Source organism: Dipodomys spectabilis, unplaced genomic scaffold (genome assembly GCF_019054845.1).
Source record: "Dipodomys spectabilis isolate Male_0828 unplaced genomic scaffold, ASM1905484v1 ptg000095l, whole genome shotgun sequence".
Taxonomy (NCBI): Eukaryota; Metazoa; Chordata; class Mammalia; order Rodentia; family Heteromyidae; genus Dipodomys; species Dipodomys spectabilis.
In genome coordinates, this window is record NW_024870772.1 from 18,644,818 (window position 1) to 18,659,277 (window position 14,460).

A 14,460-nucleotide genomic window follows, 5' to 3' on the forward strand; every position below is an offset into this window, starting at 1 on the left:
CTCTACTTGCTGTATTCTTTAACAGCATAATTCCTTACTGATTAACAAAGTAAGTCTTAGAATGTAACCTTTTTTTTTCTTTGCCAGTCCTGGGCCTGGGTGCTGTCCCTGAGCTTCTTTTACTCAAGGCGAGCGCTTTACCACTTGAGCCACTGTGCCACTTCCAGCTTTTTGAGTAGTTTATTGGAGATGAGAGTCTCATAGAGTTTCCTGCCTGGGCTGGCTTTGAACTGTGATTTTAGCCTCTTGAGTAGCTAGAATTATAGGCATGAGCCATTGGTGCCCAGCTAGATTGTGACCATTTTTAAAAGTGCCTCCTTGAGTACTTCAAGATAGAAACATAACTTTCTGTGTGTTTATGCTGTATTTCATGGAGAAGACAAACTTGCAAGAGCATATTAATCATGTTTGTTATTAGCAGTGATCAATAAGAATATTATTCAAGTTGGGCAACTGTGGCTCATGCCTATAGTCCTAGCTACTACGGAGACTCAGATTTGAGGATTAGGTTTGAAGCCCATGAGACTATTATCTCCAATTATTCTGTAAAAAGCCAGCAGTGGAGCTGTGGCTAAAATGGTAGAGCATCAGCCTCAAGCAAAAGAGTTACCTTAGCCCTGAGTTCAAACCCTAGTACTGCAAACACACACACACACACACACGAAAATAACTCAGAATACTTCTGTAGGTAGTAATATCCTAATATTTATAAAGTTGCTATCAGCATATTTGGTCTTATGCATGTTCATTATAACTAAAGAAATCCTTATTAAGTAGAAACTCAGTTAGTGGACAGCTTCACCCATCCTGAGGACAGTATTTATGCAGCTTATGTCCAGCTTTTTACTTGTGTGTTGGAGATAAGTTCCATACCAAGGTTTGGACATCTAAGTGATTATATGAAAACTGAAAATACGAAGAAAGAAAAAGGTCAAGAAAATCTTACAAATTGTGGAAATAAGCAGTGAACCATATACTTGAAGTGTTTCAGTTGTCATTTTGAGCTGCATTAAAATTGTTGAAAATACTGAGATCTTGACATTGATACAGTACTTTTGAGAGAAGTGCATTGGAACATACACATGGATATTCATTCTCGAAACTTAGAATTTACAAGTTAGACCTGAGAAGCAGCTAGTAGCATGGGTACTTCAGATGAGGATTCCTTGAATCAGTCTCTCAGAAGAGGTGGTTGAGGGGAGAGGGTTTTCATGAGCTGATTTTGTGCAGAGAGGTGGCATTCCATCATTTGCCTACACAGTATTTTCATCTTAAGTTTTCTGTGTGCTAGAGATTTATTTAGCATGAACAGATGATTGGCTTTGCTTTCAAATTCACAACCAACTTTTAGAACTTGTTATAGGAGTCTTTGAAGACTAGTGCTGGAGCTGGATGTAAGGTTAACTCTTTTTAAATTAATCTTTATCATAAAGGAAATGTACAGAGGGATATAGTTACATAAAGGTGCAATCCTTATAAATAAGGAGTACCTTAACTTTGGGATATTAATTGCCCCACTCCTAATCATAAAGAATGGGAAATGTAATCCTTACTCTTTTTAGGATTTTTAGGATTGCAAATAGGCATGGGTATTAGACAGTGTCTCTCAGTTGAATCATGCCCTACTTGGATTCTGTAAAATGCTACTATATTAAGCTAAATATATGGATAAAAATGTATTATAACTGCAAAACTGACCTTTGTTTCCTAGTGCAGTGAAGTGGAAACGACTGAATGGTGATTATGTGATTTTTACTTTGGCCCTAGTTTGTGCTTTCGTGGCTCAGTTTCTTTTTAAGCCAAGGTACTAGTGCCTCGCTGTAATTCTAGCTACTGGCTCAGTTTAGTATACCTAGTTGTGATTCCAGTTACTCAGGAGGCTGAGATGTGAGGATTGCAGTTGAAGCTACCCTGGGCAAGAAAGTCTGTGGACTCTTATCTCCAATTAACCACCAAAAAAACTGAAAGTAGAGCTGTGGCTCAAGTGATAGCATGACAATACTGAGTAAAAAAGCTAATGGACAGGCACCTAAGTCCCAAATTGAATCCCTAATACCTGCACAAAGCAACTCAAAACAAACAAAAAACAAAGTTGAGCTAAATTTATTCTTTCACCCTTTGTCTACATTGAAAATCATTAGCAATTATTCATATTAGTTAAAGAATTCCCACCAATATATTTTTGTAGATATAGAATCTTGAAGTTCACTTCTCCCAGCTCCATCCTTTCGTAAAGAATATATAATTGAAGCTGGAGAAGTTGCCTGTGTGTTAGTAAAAGAAGGCAGCAATCTATCTTGGAGGATTTAAATGAAACATAGCTTACATTTCAATAAATTTAATCTAGTATGTGTTGTGCGGTATTGGGATTGCATAGTTTAATATCTTTTAGAACTGGCAGCTCTAAAACAGACATCAAATTATTTTGGCGAATGAGAGTGCAACTAGGAAGAAACACACACGCACGCGCACACACACACACAGAATCTTAGTTTGGAGGAGCTTTAAAGGTCAAGTCAACTGACAAAATAGGAAAGGAATGAGGACTTGAGGGCAGGGACATGCAAAAGAGATTTGAGTGCTTCATCCAGGTGGAGACCCTACAGTTTGGCAGGGACTTCTTATTTGAAGAAATACAGCTAACATCAGTTTGGAGTTCTCTTTGGATGATGAGAGGAATCTCAATTTAATACCTCCCCCCTCCTGCCCAGCCCCTCCACACCTGCGGAGCTTCTTTGAGGCTGCTTGGACTCTATTTACCCTCCTAGAGGCTGCTATTCCCCTGGGCCTGAATAACTAGCAGTGACGGGTGTGCAGAGGGGTGGCCACAGTCTGTTAATCCCATTTCCTCCTGCTGTAGTCTTGGCTAGGGAGTGGTTCTCCAAGGACTTCGAGTATTTTTCTGTGCTTGGGGACTGGCGTTCACATGGCCAAGTGCATTGTTTTCTTCCAGGCAGTCTCGGTTAGTGCTTCAGCGTAGACGTTTATTTAGCGTTTTGTCGTCTCAGGGCTGCGTGTCCTCTCTTGTTGCTGCGCTTTCTCCACGCCCTTCCCGGTTTCCTGTTAGCCAAAGGGGATCGCTCTTTCTAAACGAAAAGTTCTCAGAGCCCCAGTTGAACCTCCCGGAAAATGCTGTCTCTTCCGTGTGAGCTCTATGAGGGTGGGGGTGAGCCAGGAACTAGACACCGAGGGGAGAGCTGAAAAGACCCCCCGAAGTCCTAGGCCAAGGGGGGAGAGGTATGATTCTCACGGTGGGGTGAGTGTGCGTGCGTGTGCGTGAGTGTGGGCTGTCATAAGACAAACCACAGGCGCAGCTCCAGGCAGTCTCTTGGGCAAAGGGACTTTTATTCCTCTGGAACCCTGCAACGAAGCCCAAGTGTCTCTGGAGGGATCTGAGTTCATGGAGGCGGCCGTTCCGGAGGAAGCTCCAGGTTCTCCTCTCTACTCCGTGGGCCTTTGGTGCTCCTGCTGCCCAGAACCAAGGGAGGGAGGATAACCATTACCTGCCTTAAATAAGGGGGTTGTCTGCAGATTTTCCCCAGCCTCACCCCCAGGACCCCTGGAGGAGGGAGAGGAGGAGGTGGTAGTTATCGGCATCTTGATGTCAGTCAGTTCCATCCTCTCCCCCTCCCCTGGTGGTTTTCTAGTCAGTTACCCTAGAACATCCTCCAAGGCTGAATGCGCTGGGGTCCCACTTGGGCAAGGCTTTGCGCCCCCTTCCCCCGGGATCTCTCTCTGGGATGGCCCTTCCCATCGCAGAGAGGGGGAGGACCGGGGGAGCGGAAGATGGCGGCTGCGGCCGGGTGCGGGGGTTCGGGGACCCGCGAGTGCTGAATCCGCCCGCTGACGTCCGCTGCCGCCCCCCTCCGGGCGGTGCTGTATCTCTGCAGGGGTCGGAGTCGGACCGGATGGCCGGGGCTGGCAGCCAGCACCACCCTCCAGGCGCTGCGGGAGGAACCGCCGCCGCAGCCGCCACCGCCGGGACCCCCGGTGCGGTGGGCCACCCCGCCGCGGCCTCCGCGGGACCGGGAGAGGACTCGTCGGACAGCGAAGCGGAGCAAGAGGGTCCCCAGAAACTGATCCGTAAGGTGTCCACCTCCGGGCAGATCCGGACCAAGGTGAGGCGGCAGGGAGGGGAGCAGGGGGCGGTGATGGGGTGGGCAGCGGATGGGGGCATGGCCTGGGCGCCGGGAGCGCACGGGAGCGTTCTGGGGTACAGAGGGAGAGGTCAAGAGGAGCTGGAGGGCGTGGCCTGGGTAGAGGGCGTGGGCTAACGGGGCGTGGCCTGCCTTGGGGGCGGGGCCAGAGCCCCAGGACTCAGGCCTGGGGCGGGAAGGATTAATTCTGGCTGGATCCCGGAGGGTGGGTTGAGGGGCGCTCTCTGGCAGAGGCGGGGAGCAGGGAGCCAGCCAACCGCTGTCTGGAGCGTGGGAAAAAGCCGAGGTGCCATTACGAGTTTGCACTTGAGGAACTGAAAAGGAACGCTTAGCTTTTTTGCGTCTCTGCCCGGGTGCCCGGGTTCACTTGCACACGTTCAGTAGCGTGTGCAGGCCTGTCCATCATCTCTGCAGCGAGCCTTCCCTTCCCCGTCGCGGGTCGGGAGGGGGTGCTGCCTGCTCCTGGTCCAACCTGAGAGGCGCAGGCTGCCCAATCCCAGGCTACTCGGGTGGTGCCTGGTGCTTGTGGGTTAAGCGCACCCTGTGCTGCGAAGTGCAGAGTTGAGCAGACTGCACTGCCTGGTTGTTTGCAGTAGAAAAAAGGTTCCTCATCTGTGTTCTGTGGACATTCGGATGATGTGTTATTCTTGTGTTTAGCGCTTGTGCTGTCCGCCGGTGAAGTTGAGTCTTCATTTGATCGAGAACAGGGCACAAAACAATGTCATGGATACTTGAGGGTGGTTTATTTTAAAGTTCATATTAGTGTAAAAATCTTGAAGGCCAGAATCTGTTGCCAGTGGGGGCCTTTGATGAGGCATTTGGAAAGCTAACCAATGAATTCATTGGCTTTGAGTGCTTTCTTTTAAAAATCAGTTTGTGAAAGTTCATTCTACACATAGTTTCATGAGAATTGGTTCCCTGAAGTCAATGGACTCCAAGGAAATACTGTGTCTATATCCATATCTCTCCATAGACAGAGATACTGTATCTATGTGTACATATAGATACATCTATAGATTAATTTGTTTTCCCCGCGCCTATTTGTTTACTAAATTATGTAAGCATCCGAGGAATGGCCTGTAAGATTTACATACTAATGAGTCAAGTATTGCTTCAGTGCTCATATTTGCTCAACTACTATAAAAATACTACTACTTTTAAAATAAAGACTGTTTTTGAGTTGTATAGCATTTATAATAAATTGAGAATTTGGAATTTAGTGTGTTTGTAGGAGATTAAGGCTATAAACAAGATGGGAACTTTCTCAGTAGTGCTTTTAACATTCGAAATCTTAGTTTAAAAATCATGAAGAAAGGTTAATAGAGACCCAAATGGCAGATTATCAAAAAATAAAATAATTGTTAGCTAAGATGTTGTGGGATAGACATAGGGGGGATCTCTTAGAGGGAAAAACTGTTCAGATCCTATCTGAAAAACAAACTAGAGCAAAAAAGGTTGGCTATGTGATTCAAGTGATAAGCATGAGGTCCCGAGTTCAAATCCCAGTAGTATCAAATAAAGTACTATTATATGTTTATATGAATACTTTTCAATGCATACTTTTATCAAGATTAGCTAGTAGACTTTATAGTGTTTGGAGTAAAAGTTAAAAATGGTTATAAATTGAGTAAATAAAGTCAAGCGACAAATTTATTGAGAGTACCACTAAACTTTATCAACTATGGTAAATAGCTTAGATTATACTCTTGTTTTTGTGTTATCTGTGGTTTCTGGTAAAACATATTAATGAAGTTTTACATTACCAAAAGTAAATGTAAAACTTAATTTTTGTTTTGTTTGACTTGCTGATAAAAGTATTTATGATATTTTGCCATGATTATAGTTATTGATTATAGAGTGAAATGTTCTATGGATTTCAAAAGGTGTATTGAATATCAGAAATTCTGCATATTATAACTTACTCATAATGTTAGGATTCATAGAAGCTTGTTAATATTTTAAAATATTAAACAATTATGATCAAGGCCTCAACTTGATGAGATAAATGGGCCTCAACTTGATGAGATGTGATCCTCAACCTCAATTTCTCACTTCACACCTCCACAATACAGACTTTTATTTGTTATTTTATTCTTATTATTTTATTCTTATTATTATTGTCAGTTCAGAGACTTGATCACAGTGTGCCTCACCTTGCAATCAACTTGATAGCTCATTGCTGGTACTCTTACCACTGAAGCCATACCTCCAGTGAGGCTTTTGCTTAGTTAATTGGAGATTGTGTCTAACAGACTTTTCTGCCTAGCTGGCTTCAAACTCTGATCCACTAGTTTTTAACCTCTTGAGTGGTTAGAGAGATGAGCCTTTGGGGTGCCACTCACAATCCAGACTTTGATACATATCATGTACTTTATCTGTTATATCTCTTATCCTAACTGTTGCCATATTTTATTTTATTGTTGAGTGGCCAGAGGTCTCATGCTTAGTTTTAGACTTGAGTTGTTGGACTGTCACAAACCAAGTAAGGAAAACTATCCATTTCACTGACTTTTCATCTCTTGAGTCATTTCAGCCAAGGTCATGAAGCTGTGTGTGTCAAAATACCTGTTGATTTATTAACTGCTGACTTAATAACTGCTGATTTATTTAACATATTCTTATAGTTAATTTTGAACAGCCATAAGTGAGTCTTTAAACTTCGGAAAATGTACCAAAACAGTGGGTGGAAAGATATTCGGAACTTTGTAACAGCAACCTGGTCTAAGACATCTCTTCTAGTCTAGTAGGAAGAGAATAATAATTTGCTAATTAGTATCTTGGTTTTAATTTAACATGATATAAACTTCTGTACTTTACTGGTAAGACAGTGTCTGAAAATAAGGATTTTTATTTTTCTCTGCTTTATGAGATGCGGTCTTTGTAATGAAAACATCATCATCATCATCATCATCATCATCATCATCATCATCATCATCATCATCATCATCATCATCATCATCGTCGTCGTCGTCGTCTTACCAATTTACCATGAACTCTAGGTAGAGTAGACCAGGGAAGACTTCATCATTTTTCAAATTGTAGGTGGCAGCACATTAATAGGGCATGATTGTACATTTTCATGCATTTTTAACTAAAACAAGAAATAAAAAATATTGTTAAAATTCTTTTAGAACATTGGAACTGAATAATGATCCAAATACGATAAGAAACAGCACTATGGCTAGAAGTGGGTTAAGAAATAAGGATAAGATGATACTTCCAGGGTTAATGTTCAGAAACTCAACATGGAGAGTGAGAATGGTCAGGAAGAGCAGGAATCAAGTGGTTGGCTAGGGAAGTGGTTGGCTAGCTTTTCTATGAAGAACTAGGTAGTACATATTTTACGTGACTGTAAGGTCGTTGTCAAAATTACTCAACTCTGAGAATCATGGAGGGAGCTGAAGGAAGGGTTGGGTGACATTGGTCACCAGGTCTAAAGTTTCGGTCAGACAGGGTAACATTGTCCTGGATAATAGATAAGTTCTATTATAAATTATATTGTGATGATTATAGTAGGTAATACTGTATTATACACTTAAATTGCTAAGAGAATAGATCTTAAATGTTCTTACCACAAATATTTTAAGGTAATGTATATATATGTTCAGAGTGACTGTATTCTAATTAAACTTTGTTTAAAAACACTAAGATTTAAATTTAATATAGTTTTCAGGCTTTAAAAATTATTCTTAAAATATTAATTTGTTTAAACAGAAAAAATTTTTATGTGTGTATGTTGGTACTGGGGCTTGAACTTGGAGCCTGAGGGCCATCCCTTAGCTTTTTCCCTCAAGTCTGTATTCTACCACTTGAGCCACAACTCCACTTCCAGTTTTTTTGTTGGTTAATTAGAGATAAAACTCTAGTGAACTTTCCTGCCCAAGCTAGCTTCAAACCCTGATTCTCATATCTCAGCCTGTTGAGTAGCTAGTATTTCAGAGGTGAGCCCCCAGCATCTGGCTGGTAATTTTTTTAACTTGGTGAGCTCCCACAATGACTATGGTCTGTGGGTTATACTTGGTGAGTACTGATCTCCATTCTCGCAGATGGATGATTAGGTGACTGCAGCACTGCAAAGTTAAGGCACTGTTAAATATAATCAGCATTTAAGGGACCAAATAAAGCTAAATTTCGATCCATTAAAAAAAATCTCATCTTTGTAGGACATTTTATTTTTAGCTTGGTTTGCGTCTTTGCTTCCATTTTAATGTGAACTAATTATAGACTGGAAACTCTGACTCTCCGTACAGTAATATATGGTATAACAGCTTTCTTTCCATGTTGATCACAAGCTAAATATTATATCCCATTATTAAAGATAAGAGACATCATAAATAATTGACTAAACCTTTACAGATAGCTTAAGATGCATTATTTCAAAGTATCTAAATTTAGAAGGCTTTTCTCAGTTTAAGTGTGCATGTTTGCTGTCCTGGGGGAAGGGTAAAAGGTTATGCGGAACACTGTTGTAAACCACTCAGGGTCCTTTCTGTTTCCAGGGTGCTCTGTTGGACTTGTATCACATTTGTTGGGCTTTACTTACTCAGGAAGCATGTTTATAAGCAAAGGTTTTAATTAAAGGGAGTTTGTTTTACATCTAAGAATAGACCTTTGGAAAAGACCATAACATGTGGGTCCATTACGCTTTCCCTTGGCAAATTTGTTTAGTTTGGTTGCATATGAAGTGTTTTACTCTGTTGAGCCACTTGTAACACATTTGTATTTGATTGGGGTAAGTGGCTTAAAATGGCCAACAGCTATTGTTAATAGTTTTAATTTAGAATTCATTATACTTTGCTTCCATCTTACATAGCTATTCTTTTCTTTTTCTTGTTTTTTTTTTTTTTAAGCTGGAACATAGGTGGGTAACAAAGTCCCCTCATGCTTTTAGTTATGAGGATGTTTAGAGAACTGTAAGGCTCTTGCTTTATACTGAGGAAATGTTAACTTTATTATGTGTGGAGCTGGCATCTTTAACTTCTCACAGACCCTTCTGAGTGCCAAGACTTTTTCAAAACACCAGAATGTAATTTAGTTTAATAAATTCCTTAAGCATAATTTTTTAAATATAACTTAATTTGTTTTTTCTAAACTACAAAAGCTTGTACAAGGGGGTTACAGTTTAACATCGTTTAACATCCATCCCAGTGTCCAGTGCTTCCTTTTCGGTGCTTCCATCATTTTACCCCATCTCATCCATTCCCTCCCCCCTTACAGTATCCTACTTCCTTTATTACATATGTACACTGAGTAGTCTTGGTGTGTTTTTACCCTGTTCCCATTTTCATTCATCCAGTCCCCTCATCTAGCCTTCCCATTACAATCTCAGCTTCAGGTATTTATTTTGTTAAGCTACCAACTTTTTGAAAGGTTTATTATATAGCGATTCACTCCTGCATATACTATACTTTATACTAGACTGTGTATGCAAGCATATGCCTCTATTTGTGATTATATGTGAAGTTGTAGTTTGGGTCTTACACACACACACACACACACACACACACACACACACACACACACACACACACACACACACGAAAGAAAAAATTCATCCTTTGTTTTTCTGGGCCTGGCTTCTCTCAGTATGATATTTTCCAGATCCAACCATTTCCCTGCAAATGACAATTTCATTCTTCTTGATGGCTACATGAAGTCCCATTGTATATATGGACGTGCACATATATATATACACACACACACACACACACACATATCTATCTATCTATCTATCTACCTATCTATCTATCTATCTCATACTTTTTAAAATTCATTCTTTCATTGTGGGTTATCTGTGCTGTTTTTGTAACTTAGCTGTTGTGAACTGTGCTGCAGTGGATATACAGGTGTCTGTTCTACGCAGATGTGTAGTTTTTGGATAAGTGCCCAAGACTGGTATCACTGGATTATAGGGTAATTCTACTTTTAGTTTTTGTTTAGGAATTTCCATACTGCTTTCCATAGTTGCACTAGTTTACATTTCCACCGAAAACGTATTAGAATGCCTTTTTTTTTCCAGCATCTTACTCAGTGTTTCTTCCTGTTAATATTCTTGATGATGGCCATTTAAGTATAATCAATGCATTCTTTTCAGATTTTTTTTTCTTTTAAAGAAGTGGAGTGTTTCTGTGTTTTTACACTGGCTCCAAAGTCCTGATCTCAAACTGTCCTCCTGCTTCTGTTTCCTGAGTAGCTAGGACTACGTGAGTGCCATACTAAGCCCAGCTATTTCAGAAATGTAAAAGTACCTTCCTAGTTAGATTTCCCTATTTATAAAGCAGATGATTGTATTTAAAATCTTGTTTAAAATCTTAGCTAAAATTATTTAAAATTTTCAAATGATAAAACTAAGCCCGAGAGCGAGATTTTTCTGTTGAATAAATGGCAGAGCTAGGCTTCAAAAGCAGGTCTTTTCCTACTATGTGGGCTCAGAGGATACAGTCAGTGGACTCCATCCATATGCCTTTCCTTATTCATAGCTTGTTGGGCAGGGCTGCTTGAATCTGCAAGGTACAAGCATGTCTTCAGGCTGTGGTATCCTTGTAGCCTTTCTTCCCTTCTCTTCCTCCCTCCTCCCTCCTTCTTTCTGAGATTCCCCTTTTTCTCTCCCTCATATTTATTTCCTTCTCATTCCTGTCCCTGCCTTTACTAATTTGCTAAATCTGTGAGCATGTCTGCTATCCTGTTTTAGATTTCATAATGCCTTTTTGCATTTGAAACCTAGATTTTAAGCAACAAGCATAAGAATAGACATTTGAAGTCTGGATTCAGAATTTTAGCTGAAGCGTGTATGTTTTAATTGAGATGAATAAAACTCATTGAATCATTAAAAAATCTTCAGAAAGGCTAATTTAGAAAGAAATGCTTCTAGGTACAAAACCCTTCGAACAGGTTTTCAAAGAAAATTGTTAGTTTCACTTCTGTAAGGCAAGGTAGTGTTTTTTAAAGGTCATGATATAACTTTAAAAAGAATTATGTGAAGTAATTTTCCGTTTGACCTATTAAAACATATTTGAGGAAAAATGTGAGTAAAATTTATTTTTAACTAGCTAAGGAATGAAAGCAAAGTTTTCATTGGCCTGCTTTTCACTATCAGTGTTACTTAGAGAAGAAAACATGAAGGTGGCATACCTGAGAAGGCACACTCCTTGAGCTAATGCAGACTTCTTCAGTTCTTGAAAATTTGGTAATATTATGGTATATATATATATATATATTTTGGGTCTAGTCGTGGGGCCTGAACTCTAGGCCTGGGTGCTGTCCCTCAGCTCTTCAGCTCAAGGCTAGCGCTCTACCATTTGAGCCACAGCGCCACTTCCGGCATTTTTTTCTGCTTATGTGGTGCTGAGGAATCAAACCCAGGGCCGCAAGCATGCAAGGCAAGCGCTCTACCACTGAGCCACCTTCCCAGCCCAGTATTATAGTATTTTATAAGTATGTAAGAATAGTTCTACAGTTTGTAAAATACAGCATCAAAACTGGAATATTTTCCATCCCATGGATCTTCCTGTATGTCTTCCCTTTTATTCTCAGTTGTGACCCCTCAATGCAAACATTAAAAAAAATACTATATTTTTAACTCTGCTGTAGGTGCCAGGGATTGAACAGCAAGCCAAACAGACAAGAACTTCTGCTCTCAAAGAGCTTACATCTTAAAGCAAGGAGAATTTATGAATCATAAGCCTGGGCTATAAGAGGGTGGGAAGACAATTGGAGTAAAGAAGGCACTGGGCTAGTGGGGTGGGTGGGTCAGGTTGCAAAGGAGGTCTCCCCTAGAAGGGGAAAAAGTCTTCTTAAGGAAGTGGGCCAGGTGGATCTTGGTGGAAAGAGCAATCTAAGCAGAAGGAATAACAGCTGCAAAGATGAGGTCACTGAGGCTGGAAGAATGGGGAAAGCAGAGAGAAAGTTCGAAATGAGTTAACTGAGTGGTAATAAAACAAAAGAGAAGAGTTCTAAAGCCTGGTTTCATGTATCCTCAGCTTGGTTGAGCAGTGATGGGTTGCATTCTCAGCTCTGTCAAGTTCTGTTAGGTGACCCCAAACATATTGCTTCATATGGCAGAGAATGCTCTGCTTATCCATACCTATGTTTCCTGGCCCATCATTAGACTTCGTTTGCCCTTTGAAGGTTGATCACCTGTGTAATACAGGTCAGAGTGATGTCCATCCCTTGGCCTCTAAAGCTGTTTGGGGATTCTCTATGCTGTCCCTTCTCTTACTTGCTAGCTAGGTGGTAAGGCTATCCAGTGGGAGGATCTTGGATCCCCGAAGGATTGCCCCTCTCCCCCCCCATCCTCTGCATGATCTACAGTAGATTATGATAAGAAAGGGAAAGAGACCTTTGTTGTGTTAGACCTCTGAGATTTAGAAGCTGTTTGCTACAGCAGTTAACGTACTTTAACAATGTGTTTCATCTCTCTGAGCTGTGAATGTTTTATTTCTAAGAATGGGTAGTGATGATTATTAAAGAAACTCACATTATGCTTTTGTATTCTTATAGTTATCCTTCATTGGCTACTTAAAAGTCTTCATAAAAATACTTTTATTGAGAATTATTTTTATAATAAAAAAACTTGTTATTGTGAAATCCATACTATTCAGAAATCCATATGACAGGAGGTGGTCAAGATAGTTCCACTCTACTGGATGGGTATAGCTAGGGCCATCCTTGTTTCAAGAATAATGTAAATCATAGTGTCTTAAAAGAAAATACTTAACATAAAATCAACTATACAGTGTGTAGGTGGGGATGGGAGGAAAAACTGGGAGAGAGCAAGGGAAGGGGTGACATTTTCTAAACAGAAATGTGCTCTGATTTCTGTAACTATAACCCCTCTATATCACCTTTATAATAACAATAAAAAAAGAAAATACTTTCGTAGAAGTGAGTGACCCCCTGGAGGTGGTAGTGGACGTAAGTGGCTGGGTTAGACTTTTGGGAACTTTCATGGCCAAAGCCTCTGTATTTTTTTAATTAATCTCCCCTAGATCCTTCATCTTCTTCGCATCAACTCCTGTCTACCCCTCAGTCCATTGCCTTCTGGTTACAGGCCACCCATTACTTAATGCAGCTTCTTTTCAAAGCTTTCTTGGCAATAGAACAAATTCCTACCGTATCTAGGTATAAGCCACTGGTGCTCTGCTAGAACTCATTTCTTAAGAATAAATAATACAAAAAAAGAAAAAAAACTAAAAAAGGTAACTTTAGATATCAAAGTTAGGGGAAGATGTGAGAGGAAAAAGGGTTGACAGCATCTAAATTTGGTAAGAAATAGAGTTGAGTGAAAACTAAGGCGAAACCACAGGTAATTTTAGCAATTCCATTATCAAGGGATCTTAGAAAAGACACTGCATGAAGTATGGATTGAACAAAAGCCATTCCTAGGAACTACTCCAACTCTAATTGCCTCTTCCTTAGTTAACCTCATCAATGAGGTTCAACTACTGACTCTTAGCCTGTACTCTACTTGTTTTCGAAGGTGTGGACTACATTTCCTTCATCTTGAGATATCTGCCATAGGGCCTCTTGCCATCTCAGCCCAGGGTTCTCAAACTGAACAGATTTGTATACTCTTTGCCCCACTGGCTGCATTTGTCTCCATTATTTTATAGGAAAACCTGTTTTCTGCCAAGGGCCATGTGAATATGTGTAATACTTTTTGGGGCCATATAAAATTATCAATACAGGTAGACAGGCTATAGGCAGCTGACAAGAATGATGTCATGCACATGGTCTGTGAATTGGACGTTCCCCACCAGTGTCCTTGTAGTTGACCTTGACTCTCCATCTGGCTGGCCATCTTCCCTAGTACATTTGCTTTCTATAAGTAATTGTTCAGTGCCTGGTGTGGCTGGACAGAGGCAGGTACTGGGTGAAGGGGCAGTGTGCAAGACGTAATTGCTAATCTCATGGAGTCCACTTGTGTTAGCAGTCACTGAATTCCATTAGGTGTGTATTTTTATGTGTTAGTTCACATAATCCTCATCATAAAACTAGAAGAGTTCTTTTCCACACTTTAAATATGGGGAAACCAAGGCTTACACAAGTAAGTGTTTCAGGAACATAGCTATCAAGTGAACTGCTTGAGCTCTAATTTAACATCAATGTATGTATGTATGTATGTATGTATGTATGTATGTATGTATTTCTGTTACCAGAGTTTGCACTGACTCAGCTTGCTTGCTCACTGCTGGTGCTCTACCCCTGGAAACATGCCTCCAGCCCTTTGTTTTGCTGGTTACATTGAAGATAGAGTATCATGGACTTTTTTCCTAAATTGGCTTTGATCTATGATCTTCCAGTC

At 40.6% G+C, this 14,460-nt stretch overlaps 1 protein-coding gene across 2 annotated transcripts in view; it reads left to right on the plus strand.

Annotated features, from left to right (window-relative positions):
* Dgkh (diacylglycerol kinase eta) overlaps window positions 1-14,460 on the plus strand; it is a 156,581-nt gene that overhangs the window by 5,592 nt on the left and 136,529 nt on the right. For both annotated transcript variants that reach the window (XM_042685727.1, XM_042685728.1), the window contains exon 2: window positions 3,891-4,118. In XM_042685727.1, the coding sequence (XP_042541661.1) occupies window positions 3,891-4,118 (228 nt within the window). The remainder of the gene's footprint in view (window positions 1-3,890; window positions 4,119-14,460) is intronic.